General features: G+C 46.2%; 1 protein-coding gene across 3 annotated transcripts in view; it reads right to left on the reverse strand.

The window, feature by feature from the left end:
* Positions 1-19,595, reverse strand: part of AUTS2 (activator of transcription and developmental regulator AUTS2) — a 796,934-nt gene extending 777,339 nt beyond the window's left edge. For all 3 annotated transcript variants that reach the window (XM_054287135.1, XM_054287134.1, XM_054287133.1), the window contains exon 1: positions 19,305-19,595. In XM_054287135.1, the coding sequence (XP_054143110.1) occupies positions 19,305-19,595 (291 nt within the window). The remainder of the gene's footprint in view (positions 1-19,304) is intronic.
* Between the last annotated feature and the right edge of the window lie 5,219 nt (positions 19,596-24,814).

Below are 24,814 nucleotides of genomic sequence, written 5' to 3' on the forward strand. Positions count from 1 at the left end.
CTCTGTTTTAATTTTTTTAAAAAAAGAAAAATAGGGAAATGGACCCAGAATAAAGTTCTGCTTTGAAGGATTACAGAAAAAATCCATCAGGAGGAGGAAGCATCTTTCCAAAAAGGGCAAAGTCCCAACTGCCACATAACTGATTTGACACAGCAGTGCAGAGAAGACAGTAATTTATACTCCCAGGAGCACAGGGAGTGCAATTTAACAGAGTTTCCTCTTTTTTCCCTACAGTAATAACACAAAGTGGCAAACAGCTTCCTGGTTTCAGTCTCTGCTGTGCATTCCCTGACCTTCCCCACTGACTTTCATGGGGGCTCGAGTGTCAGAGATAAAACCTGAAAATCCCATTTGTGAGGGAAGGCCCAGGTAAGATTATGCTAGAAAAAGAAAAAGGTAAAAAGAATAGATGAATAAAAAAAGATTCACTGAAAATTTAGCTCAGAAATGGTTCAAACTTCCAACTTGGCAAAGGGAGGTATTAATAAAAAACTAACACACACAGACCACTAAAGGCCACTGACAAGAAATGCTCTGCTGACAGAAAAAAGATTTGAGTTTTTATTTTTTTTCCCCTGACCCATACTTCTCTGGAGATACGAAGCTTAAACAACTCAACATTTAAGGATCATCAACAAAAGTCACAAATAGCTGTATTTTTAAAAATTGCTTTAACATTTTAAACCCTCAAATGTCACCCAAAATAACTGCGTTCAGCTTGAAAAATGGTATTTTTCACTTTGCAGATGTCCAGTGCAGGGCTTATGTCTCTCTTTCAAACAGCATCATTTCAACCTTGCAATGGAAACTTCTTTCTTAGGAGAGGCTTAGGGACTGGAGAGGGAGAGATGCTCTGAGCACAAGGAAACTGAAGGCCATGACACTCTGTGCTTGGGGCCAGGGAGCCCCAGAAAGAGCCTCTGGGTGACAGAGGGACACAAAAGCCACCAACCACTTCCAGCAGGAGCAGAAGGAACAAACACAACTCATGTGGAAGGGCAGTGAACCTGCCTGTGGCATTCACATTTTCTGAAAAATCCCTTCACCCAGGGTTTTTTTCCTGGGCAGCTGAGAAGCCTCAGAGAAAAGGGAAATAATTCTTATCCCATTTGCTTCTCCTGTGCTGTGCTCATGTGGAATGTGGTTGGAGATTGTTTACCCACAGGTGATTGTTCCATTGCATTCTGCTGTGAGTTGTTTTCACTCTTTGGCCAATCAGGGCCAAGCTGTGTCGGGACTCTGGAGAGAGTCAGGAGTTTTCATTATTATCTTTTCAGCATTGTGTAAATATCCTTTCTGTATTCTTCAGTATAGTTTAGCATAGTATTCTTTAATATAATATAGTATAATAAAATAATAAATTAGCCTTCTGAGAACATGGAGTCAGATGCGTCATTCCTTCCTTCATCAGGGCACCCTGTAAATACAATAAATACCTGCTGCTGTTGTGTCCCCTGATCCTGCTGCTGTGCTCCCTCCAGCCCCTCCTATAAGTGAGATAATCTGGCCTTTAAACAGGGATCACAGCTCCTGACCCCACCCCAAACTTGCCAAGCAAGGGAAAGCAGGGCCCGCCAGGTGTTGGGGTGAGATGTCCTCTCAATACCTGCTAGGTTTTGAAAAGGCTTTTATGTGTTAGATCCACCCCTTTTTTAATACTATGAGGACAAAACGGCACTTACGAGGGAAAGGAGCATAAAAAAGGTAATAAACACTTAATGATCCAATAATTGGTTATATCAGAGTAATCACTGTTCAGTAATTAACTCCCATTCCTGCTTGCTCATTTGATATCTTCTGTACCCTTTGATAGGTTCCTGTGAATATCAGCATTCCTTAGAAACTCTTACACTGAAACCTTTTGATGAAGCTAAAAAGCAACGACACCATTAATCACTGCACACATCCCAGTGGCTTTCAGGCTCCATCTGAGACGAGGCCTTTCCTCCCTGCACATCCCTCCTCAGCTGCCTCCACCACAGCCCCTTGGCCCTACAATTTGAGATTTTCTCCCTTGCTTCTTCATGTTCCCAGGAAAATGAATTAGCTGTACATTTTCTGTGCCAAAGGGTTAGTGGGAAAGCACACCGACATAAAATTGCATCTTGAAAGATAACAAAAAAATAATTACATTGCGGTGTCACGGAAGGATACAGGGAACAGCTGGCATGTCGTTGCAATGTAAAACTGGAATTAAACTCAGGTTAGTGTCACTTCCAGCTAACAGCCCAGGGTAAGCAAGAGCAGACAGGCACAGGGCTTCTGCCACAGCCAGTCCTTCCTCACCCCAGCCAACAAAGCTCTGTCCCTGGGGACAGCAGAATGTGCTCACAGCTTCATTTCTACCATGGCAATCCCAGCACAGCTCAGGCAAAAGGGAAATAGGGCTGTCCCTGACAGAGTGCCCAGATAATCAGCTTTATCCAACAGGTACTTCTCCAGCCCTAAAGATCCTAGACATAAAGATCCCTACACCTCCAGGTCCTAAAGATCCTGGACATAAAGATCCCGAGACCTCCAGGTCCTAAATCTAACCAGCTGTGACAAGTATTTTAAGACAAACTGATATAATGAAAGGAGGCTTCATTTATGGTCTTTAAACTTTAAAAACTGTATTGCACAATTTACTTCTCTAGAGTAACAGCTCTGTGATTTAACTGCTCTAAGTTTGTTTAAGAAAAATGATATAGAAATGCTGACTCCAGTTTTTTCTGAAGTAATAGATATCATTGCCTGCAGGGAAGGAAAAAAAAAGAGCTAAATTTGAGTTACTCTCTTTGGAGTGGATTTTTATCTCTATCACATCAATGCAGAGCCAAAGTAAATCCATGGTATTTCCTTATAGTCCACATTTATTGCAGTGAGACATTTGTTCAATCAAAAGTTCTTTCTTGAGACAAATATCTCCTGAACTTAAAACTAGTCAAGCTATTTCCCCCCTTTACTCTATATTTACAAATCCTTTACCCTATATTTATTTTCAGATGCCACCATTTTATACCAAATCAGATCAGCTGCTTGCAGTGGAGCTGCCTTTGGCTGCCAGGCTCTGAGTATGAGGCGCTTTTCTTCCAAAACATAAACACACCTCCACCAGAAAACCACAGAGCAGTAACTTCTGCCTCAAAGGTTTTAAAAATCAGGGGGCACAGAAGAGCACAGAAGAAAAAAAGATGTTCAGAAGTCAAATATTCTGCCCCAGTTGTCAATACTATGCAAAATGCTGGTATTGCAAAACTGTATTTTTAACTGCTGCTATATAAATTAATGGAGGCCAGTTAGCTCAAGGAATGCTGATCCTGAACATGAAATATCAAGTTAAACAAAACCACATGCACAGAGCAGTCAGTTCTGCCCTGCATGGGCCAGGGGGATTTCCCAAAGCACAGTGAGCTGGAGCCACATTTGCAGATCTGAAGCAGAGGGATTGTGAGCTCTTTGTATGTTACTCATGCACTTCAAGGCATTAGTAGTGATGGGAAGGGAGGGAGACAAGGAAACAGATTGAAAGGGGCAGGAAAATTAGAGAGAGCTCCTTGCCATTAATGGAAAAATAACTACAGAGTGTTGTAGCAGATTTCTCCTCTTTTGTATGCATAGGAATATTTATTTAATCAATGTTCTGTAACAAAACAGGCCTCTGGTGAGCTATTGTGGAGAGCAAACTCAATTCAGAGAGTGGTGATTTGAATCTTGCCACCTGTTTAGCTGGTACTGGAGAAAGCAGCAATATGTGGTGGGATGGGAAGGTGTGTGCCCCAGGGAGAGGAGGGAGCACCCTGCAGAAGGTTTCCCAGAGGAATGCCACTTGCCAGGGAAATCTTCATGACTTGACACCACCAGGACTTGTGCAAGCAAAGCTGCAAAGTTCATCATTTCTCACAGGGAGGGATAAAATTCAATCCCATACAGCAGAGACTCCTGATGCTGTGTGCTGCTTCCAGACCCGAACCTGTGCTTGGATCCAAACTCATCCAGCTGAAAGATGGAAAAAAGGCTCATGCCAGTGAGTTATTCCATTCCCACTGTTACCAGTGGCCCCCAGCCAAGCTCTGCTGGGCTTTTCCAGCATGGCCAGGGATGCTCCAATGTGTGGCCACTCCTGCATCCCACAGGATGATGCTGAGCTGCATCAAGAGGCAGAGCTTGGAACATGCCTGGGCCCTGGAGCTCCAGAAACTGTCCCACCAGGCTCCATCTCCTGAAGGCCCCAAACCAAAAAAACCCCAAGACAATCTCCCAAGCTTCCCCTTAAAATAAACAATTATTTAAAAACAAGCCACTGTTAGGGAGGTTCATATTAAAGTCATGTTTCTGTACACTCCTTATAACATCCTGCTCCTGACTGCACATCAGCATGTCCTGACTGTAAGTGCACTGTGCTATGGCTTTTAACACACTCCCACACTTTCTGATTTAAACATCTGCATAAATAAATCCTTAAATAAAGCCCTCACAAAGGCCCACAGCAAAACCTGGGGATATCAGAGGGAGCTTCTCACTAGACTGTTTCTTTCTCCCTTCTGCACTGTTTGCTGTAAAAACACACCATATACATGAACTTTGTGTTCACCTTACACAAACCTTATGGTAAAGCAGCTTTGCTCTTTAATTTGCTACACCAGGATTAAAAAATCCTGTATTTATTTATTTTTGCAGGCCAGCTAGTACCAGAGATATACCAGTTTTATGACATATTATACCTGCAGACCCTGGCATTAATGACAGACCTAATTTACTTATCACCATCACAGCTGCCAGAGTTAGTAATACATCCTTTAACATTTCTTATAGGCAGAATGAGAGTTTCTTCCCTATTCTGCAATGGATTTAAGGGAGAGATATTACCATAAATAGCCATGACACCCATCACAGCTGGAACATATAATGTTGTAAGTGATTTAAAACTGAAGCAAGCCATAACTGAGCAAGACCAACTTTTACACTCTTAATAACTGTAACAGTATAAAGAAAGATAAAGCATTAATCAGAATTTCCTTGTGTTACCCTTCACATCAGATTTCCTTAATGAAGTTGGCTGTTGTCAGCAATATTAAGGCAAAATTATAGCTTTATTTTAAAAGGTGGTTGACAGCAAAAAAAGTGCTTTCAGTTATTTAAATAAGTGTTCTAGGCAGGTCCCTGCTACATGTGGTACAGGCACTGGTGCTTTATTGTCCTACAGTAAAATTATGTAGATATTTTATGTTAACCACTTACTATTTCAGCACCCTGCAGATGCTAATTAAGTAGCCAGGCAAACTCAGAAGAGGGACAATATTATTAAACCTATTTTGTGGACAGAAAAACTCAGCTACAGCAAAACTAACACTCCAGCTGCTCAAGGTGATCCCTAAGCACATATTTTGACTTCACACTAAATCCTACCTCACACATCAGCATTGTCCCCACATGCCTGCTCTTCTCAGTCAAGAAACCCAAATCTGCAGCCTGGATCTCAGGTCCCCAGAGATTCACATGGATCCAATCCCAAATCCATCCCTACTCAGCACAAGCCCAGCAGGTGCTCGCGCAGTGCTGAAATGGGAAGGGAGTGACTGCTCCAAGGTTACCAAGGATGGCTGTGACAGCACAGAAACTGAAGGACAGGCTCAGCACCTTCATTAAAAGTGTTTGTTTGAGGGAAAAGAGGCATCAAATAGTTGTTTTGGAAGCAATCTATGCAAATGCTAACACATGGTGAAGGTGGCCATGGGAGAAAAAAGCCTCCATTGGCCTCAGGGTCCCAGACAGGCAGAGCACAGAACTGAGCAGGCTAAAAAAAGGAACATAAAAACAGTAATAAAACTAAAATAGAAGGATCTTCTTGATGTGTATTATCCCTTCCACTCTCTAGCTTTGCCCTTTAGATGGTGTAGGAGCATGAGCATCACTCCAGGCTGGGGACAGGCTGTGTGCCATGTCTGTGCCATGTGCATCCCATGATGAGAATGCTGCACAGGCCCTGACTGACAGAGGCACTGCAGACCTGCAGCCACCCCAGGAAAGCCGCACCTCAAACTGTGAGCACAGAAAAAGAGGTAAAAGCTGAACAGATTGCCCTGCACTCCAAAATGTGTGGAGCTGTGCAGTGTAAAATGAACACAAAACAAACACACAAAATGTTCAGAACAGCAGCCCAGCATGGAGGACTTTAAAAAAAACAAACTTAAATTTTCAAAGCCAGTTTTGTGGGGTTCACATTCTGTGTATTTTTCCATGTTGTAAATGGCATTTCCTGATGAGATAACTTGTCAGTGAGGATGGTGAGCCCTAACAAACACAATGCAAGGTGAGGTGTGGCCACAGCCCCCAGAGTGCAGCTTATACCATGCACCAGACACCTCCTTCCCCATGCATTTGAAAGAATCTTGTATCAGATAGATATTTTCAATAAATAAACAAACCCTTCCCTAACCTGTAACATAAACCAACACACTGCAGAGCAGCCTACCCCCATGAAAACGCGGTGACCCACACTCTAACACAGTAATCTAATCCTTGAACTAAAGACACTTTAATGCCTTTACAAATCCATATGTTTTCTAATACCACCATTGCTGTCAGCAGACTACAGGAGCGCCTCTTTGAAGATGGAAGGAAAATGACAAAGCACATCATTGTGAAGGCAATTATATGCTGCAGTAACCATTTTACAATGGCCCATATGGGCTGTATTTCAACAACGCAATTTCCAAATCTGCCTTAGCAAACATATATCTCTGTCCCAATCCCAGGTAGATTCTGCAAAACAAAATAAGACTGCAGCCAGAACAAATCGAAAATATGGATAACAGATGTAAAAATATGCCAACAAGGACACCAGAGCAATTTTTTGTCAGAGTACCAAACAAAGAGAGCAGCCACAGCAGACCTCACGAGGCCATTCACAGCAAAGCTGCCCATTCAAGGGACTTAGAGACCTGGGTTTATCAGAAATCTGATTTTACACTCGTGTGCTCTCCTATGCAGCTGCCCAATTCACTGCTGCAGCACCAGCCCATCCACCTCCCCAGGGACCACAGGCCAGGGGAGCTGCACTCCCAGTTTAGGAGCTAAAATCACATGTGAACCAAGGCTGTGCTCGCTTACTCCAAATCCTCTCTGACAGCCAGGACCAGGGCCTAAATAAAGGGAAACAAGGGGGAAAAAAAACCAACAGAAAATCCCCCAAAACCCCACAAAACCTCTCTTATCCTTGCCCTTGTGATGGCAGTTTCAGAGGCCTGCTCTGCTCACCTTGCCTGTGGTGGCTGGGGCCATGCCAGCAGCCCAGCATCACCTCCAGCAGCCCCAGGGCTGCTCTGTGCCTGCTTCCTTAGGAAAGGAGTGAAACTGCAGCTCCAACCCAAAATCTCTGCCTCCTGTTGATGGAGAAGCAGGAGCCAGAGCTGAGGAGCAGCATTCACAGGGCAAAACTATGCAAAAGCTGTACTCTAGTGAAAAGGGGGTTTGATTGTGTTCTTTCCAGTAGTCCTCTGCAGTGGTTCATTGCTTCTGAAGGCTCTGCAATGGGACCTGTTTGGGGATATCTCTGTGCCAGTGGCACAATTTTCATGGGGCTCCGGGGCTGCACTCAGGCCCTACAGGCAGATCCAGGCTGCAGGACACCAGTTGGACAGTTCTGCATGTATTAGTAGCAGTAATAAAGACAGGAACAGACATGAACATACTTCTCCTTCTCCTAGAAGTGAAAATAGCAATAAAAAATTTCTTAAGCTGCCTATGACAAAGACAGGAATGGTAAAGGTGAAAGCTTACAAGTTCATTGCTAATTCATTAACAACAAGCTGTCTGCATCAAATATCTTACATTTCAATGCCAAGAGCAACAAGCAAAGGAGCACATGCACAGCATGGAGCAAAAATCACAGCAGAAGGGAAACATGGAACTGGGTGTTCAGTAGCCAGGTCCTGCAAAGTGCATGATCCAGGTCTTATCACTGTCAGCTCCTCAAAATGGTCTAGTGAATCTGGGCAAAAGCATTTCAAAGACTTTAATCCATGTGAAATATTACTTCCTGGAACCGGAAATTCAATCCCTAGCAATGAAAACAAAAGCACACTCATAAATGCACCTTTCAACTCAGCCAATATAGCCACATTTAGGCTCATGCTCTCACAAAAAAATCCTTTACTCATTAATATAAAGTAAACTTGAAATGATTGCTATAATTGCAGTTAAAAAATTAATCATGTTTTGAGATAAATGCAGATAAAAGCATGTTTTACTAATTATCTTTTGAAGCTTCGGCTCATGAAAGATTAAAGGTGGAAGAAAAGTTGTTGAAATATTGAAGACAAAAAAATCCTACCATTTGAAATCACTTTGAAGCCATGTACCTCGTATGAGTGATCCTTAATGTCCAGATGTACTAAAAAAGGAGTCTCTTTAATTCAGAAGAAGTCTAACAGAACTGCCAATTGGAGTTTTTATGCCATCAGCTCCCTGGAAATTGGTGTATTTAGCACAATTTCCCACTCTGCACAACTCCAGACCATGGTGGGATTTTCTTGTGGTTCATCCCCAGCTGGGACAAAAAACTTCAAGCCTGAATTCAAAACCGAGTTCCAGAATTTCAAGTTTCATTGAGCTCTCCAGAGCTCCCGTAGTATCAACCCACTTACAACTAGTTTTACATATCTAAGCAACCATCTGAGGAAGCCACAAAAGATAGCACTTTTCCCACTCAGGGAGGAGGTGCTGGAGGCACAGACATCAGGGTTTAGCAGCAGACCCTCCTCACCAGCCACAGAGTTACTCGCAAGCCACATGCAGACTTGTTTCTGTCCCCAGGCACTTAGAGGAATGCAGGTTATCTGGGGTGTGAATTACCCAAAAGCAAGGCTGGCCTTTCCATTCACAGCCCTGGAACTAACAAGGCAAATAATTCCCTTCCTGCTCCACACCACCAGGCTGTTTGACATCAGCAGTTTGCAGCCTGAGCGTTAATTAGGAGAGCAGATCTATTGACCACAGGCTGAAATGGATGTCCACAACTCCACTGGAAATGTTTTAGGCTTCTGCAAATTGAAACAAGTTGAAAAATGCTCTTAGGTAAAATTCCTAAGCAACTCTACAGCCATTTCAAAGAACCTAGTAACGATTTCCATCAGATCTGAATTGGTGCAAAAGGATAAATTTTAGAAGTTTGCACCTGCAGCATGACAGAAGCAAAGCCTGTTGTTACAGGGCAGGTTTCAAAAAGCACTGAACTGTGCTCGAAAGCTACAGAGTGTCAATGTCAAGGACTCTTCAGTGCTCCGGAGCTTCAAGAGTCAGGGCAGAGCTGCGATGGAGCAGCTGACACCTCTTTGCTGAGGGAAGGGTCCCTCTGTACAGAACATTATTGCCCAGCTGCACAGCCCCTGCCCTGCACTTATCCCTGCTCCCTTCCCCTCACCCCGCAGCCTTTAACCCTCAGCCCATCACAAACCATGGTGGCACCAAATTATTAAATTCTACCCTTGCTGCAAAGCTGAGCAGGGCTAGGTAAATGATTAAATAGTTGGGTTTTTCATAACCACACATCCAAGGAAATTTGCCAATGCCTTTTTATTTGCATATCTGGCAGACTGCCCCAGACAACTAATACATAAGTGACAGCATACAGGTGTATTAGTTTAGAGTTTGCCTTTAATCTAGAGGTGTCAGTTTGCTTCTGTTTTAATTACATCCATCTTGATATGTTATTACAACCTCATGAAACTTCTTCATTATGTGAATGGCTATAAATACATACACATGACAAACAGTTGTTATAAATTTTCTGGTTCAGCAGTGGAGGCACAATATCTTAGCCCACACATCATGTTCATTTCAAATTGCAGTTCTCCCTCTCTTCTCTACCCCACTTCATTCCCTTCCTTCTCTTTTCTTTCATCCAATACCAAAATATTTCCCCCTTACATTTAATGGATTCTCTAATATTTACTAGCAGCAGCATCCCAATACAATATTCTCAGCTTAGGGAGCTGTTTCAACCCTTGTGTGTTCTGGGCTGCACCTCAGTGAGATGTCTGTTTGTCATTAGGCAAATATAAGGAGATTGCACTGAGGCCTTATAAACATGCAAAGATCCTCTTTTGTAGCTACATAATTCACAGAGTTTTTCAATACACATTCTGAGGTTGAAAACTTGGCTAATCCATCCACCAGATGTATCTTTATGATCCCAGAACTCATTAAAATTTACTTTTTTTCCCTCTTTTTTTAAAAGTCCAGCAGACTCAGCTGTTGAGCTACATTAATTGCATTTTTATTTTTTTTTCCATAGTTAAAATGACTAATGCTAGCAGAGTCACTGCCTACAAGCACAATAGCCAGACAGTAAAAATTAGTAGGACTTCTAATCGTTCAGTAATATCCAAATCCCATAAAATTAAGAGAGGCAATTTGGTCCTCTCAAAACAGATGGTTTTGATTTTCAGTATTTATTTTGAATTTTCTTTAAGGGGAGAAAAGAGAGGAGAAAAGACACAAATTCACACCAAAAGATTCCATTCAAAGGTCAAAGTGTCCTTGACATGCATTAAACCCCACAACGCCAACAGAGTCAGAACATAAATTGATCCCAACAACAGCAGCACTTCTTCCCTTGCCTTCTCACCACACAGACCCCTCGGAGGTCAAAACTACTTTCACTGCCTCAGATCTCCACCAGTGCCCTCTCATGGATGCCACACCATGCCAGCCATGCCCAACAGTCTGGGGCAGGCTGGAGAGCGTGTGTTACCCAGCTCCTGCAACAGCAGCATCTCCCAGCTCCTTCTGGAAACTGGGAAATAGATCCCAGGTTCTGGAGGAGCCCTGGAAGACACTGATGGAACCCTCTGGAAGCATGTGGTGCTAAACACCTGGATGTGCAGGAGACAAGAAGAAGGTGATAGAAGTCGTCAGGAGCCACATGAAGACCAAAGCCACATTCCTGGCAACGAGTCAGGTCCTTTGGCCACTCCTCTGCCATTCCCACCGTCCATGTAAGCAAGGAGCCAGGTCCTCCAGCCACCTACCCTCTATTCCCACCTTCCGCAGCAGTAAATGTCTCATAAAGACAAAAAAATTAAACAGATTATCAGACTGAAAGGTCTCCGGTCACTCAGGACTTCCAGAGAGAAAATAAACAAAAATCAGTGCCAAGAGCAATTATCACCATGTTTGTAACTCATCTCAGTCTCAGAAATAGGAAATGGTGTGCAAACAACAAAACACAGGCTGTCAGGATTTGCCGGGAAGGAGAAGTTTCACCACACAGGTTTTGTACCCTGCTCTCCTGTACCCAAGTGAGGTCCTGGAGAAGTCAGGCAACAATTTCTGTCTCACTGGTTCCACTTCACAGGCAAAGGAATTAAAATGCCTTTACTACAGCAGGAGGGTGAGTTAGGAGCAGCTGTAGGACACTCTAGAGCAACGTGGCTCCCCAAGGATGGGTCACCTGGGACATGGTAACCCAAACCTGCACCTAGGAGAACAGGCAACAGTGGCTCTGGATTCCACTGACAGATAAGCAGGTACCTGCACCAGGTATTACACACTCTTCTCTAAAACACTGCTCCTCTCACAGTCAGCCTATGACAAAAACTTTCATGAATTTGGTCTGGATTGGACCACTACTTAATTCCATGGGAGTGTACAGCATGCTTTAAAGTGTGATACAAATGCTAGCATTACTCCACAACACACAAGTACCTCTTCAGAATTTCAGCCACCCAAATGTCAAACTAACCTAGAACCTCCTGTCTGCTTCTGGTGTTCACTGTCATCCTGCACCATCCAAAACCTGCTCCAGGTGGCTTCACACAAATGATGCTCAGCAGAGGGCTTGTCCCAAAGGCTGAAAGTGCTTGCCTCTTTTCAGGAGCTCACCCAACAAAGGACAAGTCCAAGCTTGTGGCTGGATGGGGAGGATAGCTTGACAGCAGTTTTATTCTCAAACCATTAAGTCTCCTTTGGTACTAAATAAAAGTAGGAAAAGAGACAACTTATAAGAGCACAAATTGTAGAGGAGAAGAAGTTTCCACTTTAGGAAGCTGGCAAACACATGTGAGCCAGATTAAAGGGTGATCATTCCTGGAAAGAACACCGAGCTGAACTCCTGCATGGCTCTGAGTAACTGTTCCTGTGTGGAGCTGCTGCATTAATCATATCAGTAATGAGTGCATCAGCCAGCATTACACAACCAGAAGTTCAGCCAGCCAGAACTTGGGCACATCAGATATCAGCACACCTCTGCACATCTCCCATGCCTTTGTCTCGGGACATTTTAAAAACAGCAGGACTGAGATGCACACCAAATACCAAGTAAATCCACATGGAGCATTTGCACCATGATCAAATTAAACCTCATGAGAAAACCTCACAAACAGAATAGTATGTGCAGGGCCAAGGGATAATCCACTTCTTCTGCTGACTTATTCCACCACTACTGCACAGGGGATGACAGAACCAAAACTCCTGGCTATAATATTTACCAGAGTGAAGACATAACCTTTTGGTTAAAACCTTCTCTCTCCACCACACGAGTGTGTGAAGTTCAGCAGCAGTGTTGCCAAGATACAAGGAGAAAAATCTCAAGACATTAAGGTAACACACTATTTAAAGGCAAACAGTAGAGCAGAGCTGAGCTGGAGATGTGACAAATTGCCACTGCACGTTCTGCTGTTACAGCAAAACAAATCCCTACCTGCATTAGCCATTCCTCATTACTTACAAAGTGGATTTTCATATCCATTTTACAACAAAGGAGTTTAGAGGACTATGATGTTCTGAAGTGGTCTTCACCACAGCTTGGCACTGAGTCAAAACGACAACAAACCAACTATACAAAAAAATGCACGCAGCTGGTAATTTGTGGCACATACAGAGCCAAACCCCAACAAGAACACAAGATACTGAACTGATAAATTATAAGGATGATGTACAAAAAGACAGAGAAATGTTGGAAGCAATTCTCTCTTGGAGAACAAGGCAACACTGCAGTTCAAGTGCAGGAAAACTGAGAGTTAAACATTTCCACATTTCAGCCTGCAACTTCCTAACTCCATTACCTTTTTATTAATTGCATTTGAGACTTCACTAAACTTGAGCTTGGGCTATTTTTAAAACCTATCTGACTCAACTTATTGTTGCTCAGAACAAAGATTAAACTTCTAATTTAGCTGCAGATAATTACAATGCTGCAGGTCAGACCCCCAGTGTAATGTGGTAGGGTGTCCCAGTCAAACTGAGAGGTGTTCAGAAAAACCCCAAAAAACAAGAGTAGCAGAGCTGGGGGAAGGAAGGGATGATCTTCAGTGAGAGAGGAATCTTTCTGCCTTCCTCCCAGCTGAAGTTACCAGGATTAATGACTCCTTAAGTAGGGACAGATTTGGTTGAGTGCCTCCCCTTGGAACTGACAGCAGGGCTCTCACCAAGGAGCATTTTTGTACACAGCAATGGATCTTTCCTGAAACTTCCACTTTTGGAAACAACATCCCCCTCTGGCTCTCTGTGCTCCCATACAGTCCCTGCTATTTCTCTATTGATCTCAGTGTTGTAAGTCAATCTTTCAATTACTCAGACCCTTGATGTCTTTCTGATGATTTTTTTTGCCTTTCCCTAATGATCATTTTCCTTCCAAGTTCCTGATCCTTTACCCTTATTTTATAAATCATAGAATCATGTAACTGTTTAGGTTGGAAAAGGCCTCAAAGATCAGAGAGTCCAACCATTAACTCAGCACAGGCAGCCCCACTGCTAACCATGTGTCCAAGTGCCACATCTACACTTCTTTTAACTCTCTCCAGGGATGGTGACTCCACCACTGCCCTGCACTTCACACTCCTTCAGTGCCAGCAAAAGCCCCAGGAATTAAATCAGAAAGGGCTTACTTACTCCCCCAAATAGCAGGAAAAAAAAGATGCCAAGATAAGGGAGGATAAGGGTGTCTTTTGTCTTTTGATGTGCGGGGAATTTCTCGTTAGTGCTAATCTTCAAGAGCGGTGCTAGTGGAGATTAATTGAATCACATTCATCTAAAAGAACTTGTCCTTATAGTTTAAACTCTTCCTTCTTCAACTCAAGGCCATTGTGCCTCCTACTACCACCTATGGGAATGGCAAAAATCCCCACCTTCATTACATGGTTACCTTCAGGAGCTTAAAAGAATATTTATGCAACTATCTCAATCCTTGGTCATTATCTGCCCGAAGAGACAGCTTTAGCTCTCCACCAGCTCCTGAAATCAGCTGGAGTTAGGAGAGCCCTGCCTCCCAGAAAGCTACCAGGCTTTTCAAAATAATTTTAAAGTATCTTTAAAGTATTCAGGTACCCAAATGATAGCAACATATGTTTCCAACACCACCCTAGACATTCCTTTTGTGGAATATGCATCCTGCTGTTTTCAGTCCCACTTTCAGTCCGAGTCGCTGCTTTTTCAGGTCTGGTCTCTGAGGTTTTCATCAAGATAGTCAGCTGCCCTGTCAAGGTTATCTCAAAATTTAATCTCAGGTCAGTTTACTGTTTCCTCTAAATACACAGTGAAAATAATAAATGCATCACTTGGTATGATATCCCAGTGTCACACAAAACTTAATGCCTCTCCTCATCCCCAGATATCTTCATTTAGTTACTCCCTTCTTTTCTCTGATGGTCTAAATCTGCAGACTTGCATGTGCAAACAGAGACTGGGACAAACACCTAAGCATCTAAGCAGTCAATAAACACAAGAAGGGCCACCAAGATTTGCTGACAGCACTAAACAAACATCTGATGTTATGATGCTGCTGTGGTAAGGCAGGAAGATCAAATTCCTTTTGAAATATGAAGGGATAGAGACAAGGCAGAACAAACCTGCTTGAAATCTCAAAGAATTTAAGCAAACAGGCTAATCAGGCCAGCTAGAAGATTGGTGAGAAGAGAATGATTTGGGGAGGAAAAGCACACAGCAAGCCAAGCCACTCTGGTGTCCAGCTCAAAGCTCCTGCTGTCACACAGCCAAGCTATTTCTATTTTCAGTGGGCTGTGCCTAGAGATGAGTATCACACAGCAGTTATTAAAGCAAATTCCTGCATTCAGATGCATACACAGAGCCACACTGTCAGTGCACACAGACACACAACTGAGACCACAGGACCTTCAAAACCTCCCTGATACTTGCACGTTTTGTTTCTGTAGTGTCTCTATTTTAAAGCCCAGATCAGCTGTTAAGCTTTACTCCATCTAGTCTCATGCTATCTCTGCAACTTGTAAAAGTGCTGCAGCTAACATCTGCCTAAACCACACAAACACCATGGAACAATTGCTTAAAAATTATTTACACTAGGTGGATGGAATCATCTGACACAGAATTTGAAGCTCATTAAACAGCTCCTTGACAAATATTTGTCAGCATTTCTCATTTGTAATTAATTATATTGGGCTTTACCTGATGATAATTTAGCACGGTCTCAAAACAGACTAATGCCTGTGTGCTGAACAGAAATTAGCTCAGCAAATGCACACTGAGAAATTGTGACAGTTTTATGAAACAAGAATCCCCATCTAAATGCGAGTCTCCCGCTTCCCACCCCACTTCTATCTGGGCTTTATAAATATCTGTGTCCCATTTCAGGCTTGTCAGATGAGCTGCCTGAGTTGAAGCTAAACAAACATCCGCAGAAAAAACTCATTACCTTACTCAGTGTTCAGAAAACCTGAAACCAACTGCTTACTCCATAGGGATGGTCAGAGCTGACTCAGGAAACATAAAGTACTTCCCAGGCTTTAAGCCATCTTAACATTCAGGTCAGATTTCCTTTCTCATCACAGCAAACCATCTTCAGCACAGCACGTCAACAGCCATGTCACGTCAGTCTGCTGCCTGGACACCTCTGCACCAGGGGTAGGAGGGAGACAAACATCTGCCTGAAATCTCACCCCACCAGAGAGCTCTGCAGAAGCCTCCTTGCCAGCACTGCCAGAGCACATCATGGACAAAGTCACTCCAATGGATTGATTTATCACATTCTGAGAAATGACCTTTCCCTGTCAAGCTGGTGTCTAAAATGCCCACCTGGATTTGGGGAACCTCACGCTGTTATTGCTGGCAACAAACACACCAGCAGGGCAGCACAGGCTCCTCCAAGCTGGGAAAAGCCACTGGGCACACTAACACAGGTACAGAGGGTCTGTGCCTTCCTGCTTTTCCAGGCCGGACATTTGGGGAGCTCAGGGCAGCAAAGTGTGAGTGACTGCTCTGGAGTGAACCACAGGGCTTGCTGCTGTCAGTCCAGCAAGGCCACCACAGGAGAATCTGGCAGGACCACATCTCAGCTGCTTTACTACACATCAAGGGCTGGTTCCTGAAGGTCAAAGCTCCAAAATGTTCCCCAATGTAGGGGACAGGCCCCTGTTGCACACAGCTACACTGAAGTCTTGCAAGGCCAGGCAAGGATCAGTCTGGCCACATCTGCAATGACACTGGAATTGCTCAGCTGTCACTCCAAGAAGGAAAAAATCCACAGTGAGATCCCACTGTCTTCATTTAACTCCCTCATCCTGTGTATTCCCCACAGAAACATTAGAGACATCAAGGTATGGGGTGCCACAAATGCAGAGACACATAACCAGAAGCAGATGGCCTCTACTTCAACACCAAACAATTTACACTTGAGAAGTATGACAAGGCTACTGACACCTGGACAGAAAAGCAGTTCCCAGAGTGGGAGCTGGTTAAAGTTTTGCTTCAAGGGATGGGAACTTTTATCAACATAACCACAACAGATTGGATGACTCCTCCTGAAGCTACAGTGGCACGGGATCTGTGTTCTTGTGCAGCACCTGGGTCCCTTTGCCATCCACAAGCTTCACACAACCTGGTATTTTGCACAGGTTGGGCTTTTTCGGTCACCCCAACAAAAAGCAAAAACATTTAGTAAAAGCTGTTTAGTAAAGAGTAAAAAGTAAAAGCCAATTTAGTAAAAGGTGAAATCACGCTGTGTGAAAGTTCTTGCTCCTTTTTTTGCAACTTGATACATAAGAAGGTGAGGTGGTGACACCTCACACCCCCACAGCTGCAAGGTTGTCCCCAAAGGCAGAGAGCTCAGCCTTGTCCCTCCAGGGTGGCTGTCCCCTCCTGCAGGAGCCACCATCCACCCATGTCCCCTCTCCATAACCATGGGTTAGATCCTCCAGTGGGTGAAATGTTCTGCACTTTCCTTCTCACAGTTTTTCACACCAGGCAGACAAAACACTGTCCCTGCACCCTTTCAGCTGTGCTAAGCCCAAGAAAAGGCTGAAGTTCAAGCCCAAGGCACGGGCTCTGAAAGTCTTGTCTACATTCTGGGCACGAGTGTCTTCTGGAAGCTGGGGAAAATCTCCATGGCCTCCAACAAGCTGGGGGCAGAGCTTCTTGACTCAACTCACACACATTAACACCTAAACATCTCACCAGGGCTCGGCTATCTCACACCATCAGCTGCTCACAACCTCCTCACCAACACCACAATCACAATAAAAACTTCAGGCTGCTGCACACAACACACAGAGCAATTCCTGCCACACTGGGCTTGTGCCTTAGACACCTTCATCTCCCTCTGATCTTCAGAAACAAGTTTCTAAACGTGCACACGGAGCTGCAGGAAAAAGCACCTAACAACGATTTTGTGACATTATTTCTTAACGCAGCATGAAATCGTTAGGTCAAAACGTGCCACCTATCACATGAACATTAAAAGTGTGTCAAGTCTCAGTGTGCAAGCTATTGTTTTATCTGAACATGATATTAGCTGGCAGAACTGGGTAATGTATCTGTGCTCCTTTTTAGTGATACAGGATTATGAGAGGATGCAAGTAGTAGCCATGCTTGGCCTGGCAAAGAGAGCACAGCAATTATTTTCAAGTAGAAAATAAACAAATAAGAAGTGAAACAGAATAAAGACATTTTCTAAAATGCCCTACCAAGTTCTAAACTTGCTCTTCACTTCCTCTCCAAAAAGGACTACAGCCAAATTCTCAAGTCCTTATTCCCATAAAAATGCTTAATGACACAAACTAGGGCTTTGTTTGAGGAAAATCAGAATTTTGTCCGAAACAGAAGCATACAAATTTCTCTCCTGACAATAATCACGTATTCACACTTTTGGTCCCTCTGGTTTGAGCAGGGCACTTGTGGATGGGCTCACCAGGTGAGAAATGGTGGATAAATTGTATCTGGACATTACCTCAGCATTTGTTCCTTTTTGCTTACACGAGTCTAACACCAACCATGTGGAGGTTTGTTGGAGTGAACAAATCCTCTCTTAATTACACCAGAGTAAGTTCTGTTGGAGGCATAGTGTGGATGGATACAGGTGTAACCAAGGACAAAATCTGGCTACAAAACATGAAACAAAATGAAACAAACAAACAAACAAAACCCTGAAAATCCACTAAGTATTCCTGGCTAAATATTTAAACATCTGAAAAGCTACACAGATTTTTTTTTTTTTTTTGTTAAACAATCAGCTTCACCTCCACATTTATTTTGACAGTTCATCATCCTTCCAGTTGTGCCTCCAGTGCACGTACACGCAAATAAATCTCCTTTTCACCACAGCAAACTTCTCCCGATCAGAACTTGCAAACAACAAAGCCCTTCAAGCACACAGGCTGGAGGTTCCCTTCCATGGCAGCATCACCACCAGGACCCAGGCTGGGCTGACAGCGGTTCCACGCTCGCGAGTGGCTGGGCGGAGGGAGCGCGGAGAGGCGAGGCCGGCCCGGGAGCAGGGAAGCGACGCCCGGGGAGCCCCGCGGGGCTTCTCCTCCCTCCGCCCGGCCCGGCCTGGGCTCTGCCAGCCCCTCGGTTCGCGCCGGGGATGACTCGAGCCGCCCGCCGCCGGGCCCACTCGTGACACGCCGGCAGGGAGCGCGGCAGGCCGGGCGCCCCCCGCCCGCGGCGGCACCGCGACCGCCCCGAGGAACACGCGCGGCCCCGCGGACACGAGTGGGCGGCCCCGCCGGGCCACGGCGGCGCGAGAAAAGTTTGATCCGTGGGAGGGGAGGGGAAGCGCCGCCGGGGGACCGTGCACAACTCCCCGCTCCCCGCGCGGGGGGATGGCCCCGGCCCCGCCGCCCGCCGGGAGCGGCGCGCCGGGCTGCAGGTGTCGGCGGCAGCCGGGAGAAGGGAGGGCAGCGGGGCACCCCGGGGACGGGGAGGGGGCGGCGGGACCGCCCCCGCGGGCACCCCCGGCGGGCCGGCCCGGGGACCGGGGTCAGGGGCGGGGGGGGTGTCCGGGGGGCGCCGCGGGGGCTCCCCCGCCGCTGCCCCCACACAGTGAGGCGCACACAAAGCGCCGCCGCTCCTACCTCCAGCGCCTCGAAAGTGACGAAGCTGGACATCGCGAAACCGTCGATAATGTCCTCTTCGGCCGAGGAGGACTCCCGCCGCTTCCTCCGGGGGGGCCGCGGCCGGGACGGCGGCGGGGGCCCATTGTCTTCCTTCTCCGAGCCCGAGGAGGAGAGCGCGGCGGCTCCGGGGCCGGCGGCCCCGCCGGCGGCACAGCCGCGCCGCCCGCCTTTGGCTCGCCGCTCCCGGTCGCGCTGGGACCGCGATCGCCGCTTCTTCCGAAGCCCGTTGCATCGCGCCGGGCCATCCATGTCTCTCGCCGGCTCTCCCTCTCGCTCTCGTCCCCCCCCGCCCCACCGCAGCCACAAATCCGGCTCCCCCGGCGGAATAACGGGGGAGGGAGGGAGGGAGAGAGGGAAGGAGAAAGGGAGGGAGGAGAGGACAGCAAGGGGGTGGGGGGGATGAAAGAATCCGAGTGCGGTTCCACCACCACCAGCAGCAAGCACCAAATGTAAGAGATTCCTATAAGCGAGCCAAGGAAAGTAATGGCTGATCTCAGGTCGCCTTTGTAAAAAAAAAAAAAAAAAAAAAAAAAAAAAGCCACGGAGAGAAAGGAAAAAAAAAAAGCCTCACCAAGCAGGCAATAAATCAGAATAGCGGAATGCTTTGATCAAGGGGCTGGGAGGACGAGGATCTTCGAAAGAGAGGAAAAAAGGTTGAGAAGAAGGGGGGAAAAAATAAAGAAAGGAGACCCGCTGGAAGGAGGGAGCTGAGAGTATTTCCTTGCACAAAATTTATTTTCTTTCTTCCTTTCCTCCCCAACTAAAAGAAGTTCCAGGGGGGGAAAAATATATATGTAGATGTACAGAACTCCCTTTCTGTCTGCGTGTGTGTATGTGTGTGTGTGTGTGTGTGCAGGGAAGGGTGCAGCCTTCCCCTCCCCACCAACACGCACTCCTCTCCCCCTCCTCCTTTATCTCCCTGGATCAAACACAATAATAATAATAACGATGCATCCAGATGCAATTTTCTCAGGCACCGACCAGGGATGGACTCGGGAGTGGAGATCAGATCCCAGCCCGGCCCCTCCAAAAACAAAACCAAACAATAAAAAGAAGAAAAAAAAGGAAAAAGAGAAAAAGGGGAGGAAAAAAAGAGCCCCAAAACACGCCCACCCACCCCAGCTATTAATACGGATCAATCATGGCAAATTCATCGTATTAATTGTGGCGAGGAGGGGGTTGCTGGTGCTGGTGACAATAGATCCGAGCGGAGGGGAGGCGGCCCCCGGGAGGAGCGGCGGCGGCCACAACAACACGGCGGGTGCCCGGGGACGCGGCGGTGCGGGCTCGGCGCGGAGCGGGCTCGGTGCCGCCCGGGCGGTGCCGGTGCCGGTGCCGGGGGGCGCCCGCCGAGCCCCGCGCGGGGCGGTCGCGGTGTCGCCCCCAGCGGCCGCGCGGCCCCGCGCCGCTCACGTGACCGCCGCCCCGCCCGCTCCCCGCCCGGCGGCGCGCGAAATGCGGCGCCCCCGCCGCGCGAAATAAGTCTCGGGCATGCGCGGGGGGCCTGCGCGGTGGGGCGGGCGGCACGCGCTGTGACACCCCCTCACAGAGCCCCTCTGACTGCCCCTCACAGCGCCTCTCACAGCGCTCCTCACATTGCTCCTCGCACTGCTCCTCACACTGCTCCTCACAGCACCCCTCACACCGTTCCTCACAGTGCCCCTCTCACTGCCCCTCACGCCGCTCGTCACGTTGCTGCCCACTCTGCTCCTCACATTGCCCCTCACACCGCTCCTCACATTGCCCCTCACACCGGTCCTCACAGCACCCCTCGCAGTGCTCCTCACATTGGTCCTCACATTGCTCTTTGCATTGCCCCTCACACCGCCCCTCACATTACTCCTCAACACTGCCCCTCACAGCACCCCTCTCACTGCCCCTCACACCGCCCAGGCCACGCTGCCCCAGCCACTCCGTCCCTCAAGCTGCCCCGGGATGTCCTCACGGGAATAGGCGTGGAGGGCACGCAGTCTCCCTCTCTGGAGTCATTCGGATGCTTCCCTGGGTCACCTGCTGCAGGTGGCCCTGCCGTGGCAGGGGTTGGAGTGGGTGATCTCCTGACGTCGCTTCCAGCTCCATTCTGGTTCCGATTCTGTGTCCAGCCTTTGTCCCCTGCCCGATCTCCTTCCCTCACGGCTCGGGGCTGCCTCAGGTGCTCGTCCCTCACGGCCTCGGCTGCTCCGGGCGCTGCCCCTGCCCAGCCTTGCGGTGGGTTGTGCTCCTGCTGTCCCTGAGGTGAGCCCGCACCCCTCTGCCCCAGGACGGCGGCTGTGGCCCTTGCCAGGGTGACCCTCCTACATGACTGGCACAGATGCTGAGGCTGCGGGCAGAACAACTTGTGGCCGCCCACCTGCAGCTCACCTGTACTTGGCTCTGCCTTGCCCACACTGTGCGTGGCCTTTTGCCTGTGTCAGCCTCAGCTTTGTTGTCTCCCCTCTTCATGTTCCCACCTCCGTGGTATTAGGGCATACTGCCCATGTCACCTCAGCACCAAGAGGGCTGTGGAATGAACAAATTCGCTTTTTAAGCTGGTTCTTATGATCACCCTTCTCACCTTGTCTGTCTCCTTCCCAGGAGAACCTGCTGAGGGAATAGGCTTGGAAGGAGAAGAGGGTGTGGAGCTGTTTGGTCTGGCTTTGGGGAGAAAGCATTAGGAGCAGAGCCCTGGGGGAACCAGGACATTTTCTAGGAAGAGAGAAGGAGAGAGGAAGAGCAAGGAACAAGATGGGGAAGAAACCCCAGCCTGTGAAGTCTCAATGTTCAGAACAGAGAAGAGAGGCTCTGGAAGCACTGTCGGGTGATCATCCTGTTGTGTAGTTTGGAATATATTGGGAGAGATTGGAAGGGCAGGAGAAAAAGATAAATTGTTTAATATTCCTTCTCCACAAAGAACCTTCTGTACAAGAACCAAGTCTGTCTCCTTTAGTTGCTAATCATTCCTCCATTGAGATCCCCAGCCAGGGGAACTCACACAGGCTGAGTGTATTTTTCCAATATTCTCCCTCTGGGCTACTCTGACTCTCAGGGGATGAGGCTCTGCTTGACTGTATAATACGTTGTTTACTCTGTACCCTTAGGCCACCAATGGAGTAATTTTTTTAGTATGTTTTCTATGACTACTGAGTGATTATGTGAAATACTGGGAATCGGACACACCCTCTGTATCCAAAAGGCAAGTGACACCTTTGTCACCTCTCTGCACACCACATCTCCCGGACAGCACACAGTGACTTTTAAGCTGGTGTGAGCCAGAGGAGGAGGAAGCACAAAGCTCTGGGTAACCCGAGAGTGTGAGAGCGTGTACCTTACAGAAGGCCACGCTGCCCATGGCAGAGGCACATGGCTAGTTTTTAAACATTCTCAGATATCAACCTAGAGACCATCTCCTAATCTGACCTTAGATCTCCCTGTTCAGATTTTTCTTGCTGTTTAACAAATGCATTTCTCTATCTTACTTTGGGTTCTTTTGTCTCATAGCTGCCTGCCAGTTCTATACAATCTGACTACACAGAAGCTGCACTGGTATTGCTCAAATGTTACAATTTCTGTGTATAGCAAGCTCAAATATTATAAGATCTCTGTCTTCTGAAAAATATTAAGCTGTGCTGTGTCAAACAACTGTTACCTGTTGAGTTTTTTTGAAAATAACTCTGTAATTTTCAGGGCAAAGTAATTGATTATAGTTTCCTGCATATCCATCACCATTAAAGTGACTTGAGAGACCTGTAGTCAGATACATTTCTGCAGACATTCATTGCGTGGCTGAAAGTCTGCTCAGTCTGTTTTCTTCTTGAATGTGTGTATGTGGATAACAGACACGATACGTGATTCATTTTGCATTCTTTGTAGAAACAAATCCCCAGACTTGCATGTCTATGGAAAAAAGTAAGATTAAAACCCATCCATCTAACTCGTCCTCCATTGCAAAACATTTTTGTTCTGTGTAATATTTATGGCAAGCATTAGAAATCACAGGTCACCTTCTTGGGTATGATACAGGTGAATTATCCCTTTTCTGGGTGTGATCGAGCAGGAACATTTCCACAAACCGTAATTGATTTGGGAGTATCAGACAGATCCTCAGGAAGTTCTTTCTCCACTGCTCTCTTGCCTCCAGCTGAGTATTTCAAGTCATCTTAGCAGAAAGAATACCACAGACCTCCATGCACATTTGTTCTTGGGCTGCCTGTTAGCTTTCCTCTAGAAATACATCTTGCCTGGCATCTGGTGTGAGAAAACAGCATGCTTTTTCCCTCTCTTTTTTTTTTTTCTTAGGCTCTGGTACCTTGCTGAGTCACTGTTTTTGAGGTTAATGACTAGTGTACTCAACTGGATACTCAGTAATTAACACCCACGGAAAGGGTACTTCTCCAGCATGTAATAACAGACCTATAATCTTCTGATTTGAGACAGATATCAAAAGCTTTCTCTTCCTAAATAACGAAGACAGAAAGGCTAACACAGACCAAAAATTGCCACAATTGCAATTTCCATGTCACCATTATGCACTGGAACAAAATAAAATTTGCAACTGTAAAAACACTAGAAGCCGTTTTCTTAGGACTAGCCCCTGGCATACCTATAGGAAAGGATATTTTAAACTAACTTGAATATCAGGAGATAATTCATTGCTTGAGGAAATGGCAAGAACCTTGCTTCTAGCAAGAGTAACTTGCACTGTGCTTTGGCATTAAGCTCCAAAGATGGAATTTTTAAGATTTTTAAGTTCAGTTCACATAGGAATCTCAGCAGAGGCAAATGTGCCTTTCTGAAGTTATCATCCTTTTAGGAGATGGGTGGTTTGAAATAGCAGACTGTCTGCCTTGCAGACTATTATTTTTGTTTAAGAAGGAGTTTGATCTGGGAACACAAAAAAAAAAACCAAGAGAAACGGAGAAAAGAGCCTTTCTGTTATTGTTTCCACCCCGCTCTTACAGTGCATTTATAAGAATAGCAAATGATGAGAACCAAAATTCTAATACAAAATAAAAGCCAGGGTGATTGTGTGGATGGCAGAGGAATTTAAAACAGTTCCATAAAACTAAAGCAATTTTATCCAAATTGTATTGCTTATCAGAGAGGATTGTCTGGCTTTAAGGCTAAGGGCTACACTGCTGTTGTTTTAAAAGGTGTTTTCCTAGAAGATGGTTGGAAACAGAAACAGTTATGGAAGAAGGAGCATCCAAAGTGAACCAACAAGGAAGAATAGAAACCTGTGGCCTTTAAAAAACCCAAAGAGCTCAAGACTAAAGATAAAGGCAGTACGAAAAGTGGTTAGTTGAAACCCAGGGGCAGGCAGGTTTCCAGAACAACCTGGAAAGAAAATACTCAGAGAAGAGACAATTGTTCCTTTCACAAATGAAGGGACTAACCCAGTCAGTGGAACTCACTGCCATGAGGCAGCTCTGAGGTCCAGAATAATGAGAACTCTCCAAGTAACCAGAATATTGGTTACAGAGTGGCTGAGG

The sequence above is a fragment of the Melozone crissalis genome, unplaced genomic scaffold, assembly GCF_028551555.1.
Source record: "Melozone crissalis strain CALT ecotype California unplaced genomic scaffold, PUWL_Pcris_2 ptg000057l_1, whole genome shotgun sequence".
In the NCBI taxonomy this organism is placed as follows: domain Eukaryota; kingdom Metazoa; phylum Chordata; class Aves; order Passeriformes; family Passerellidae; genus Melozone; species Melozone crissalis.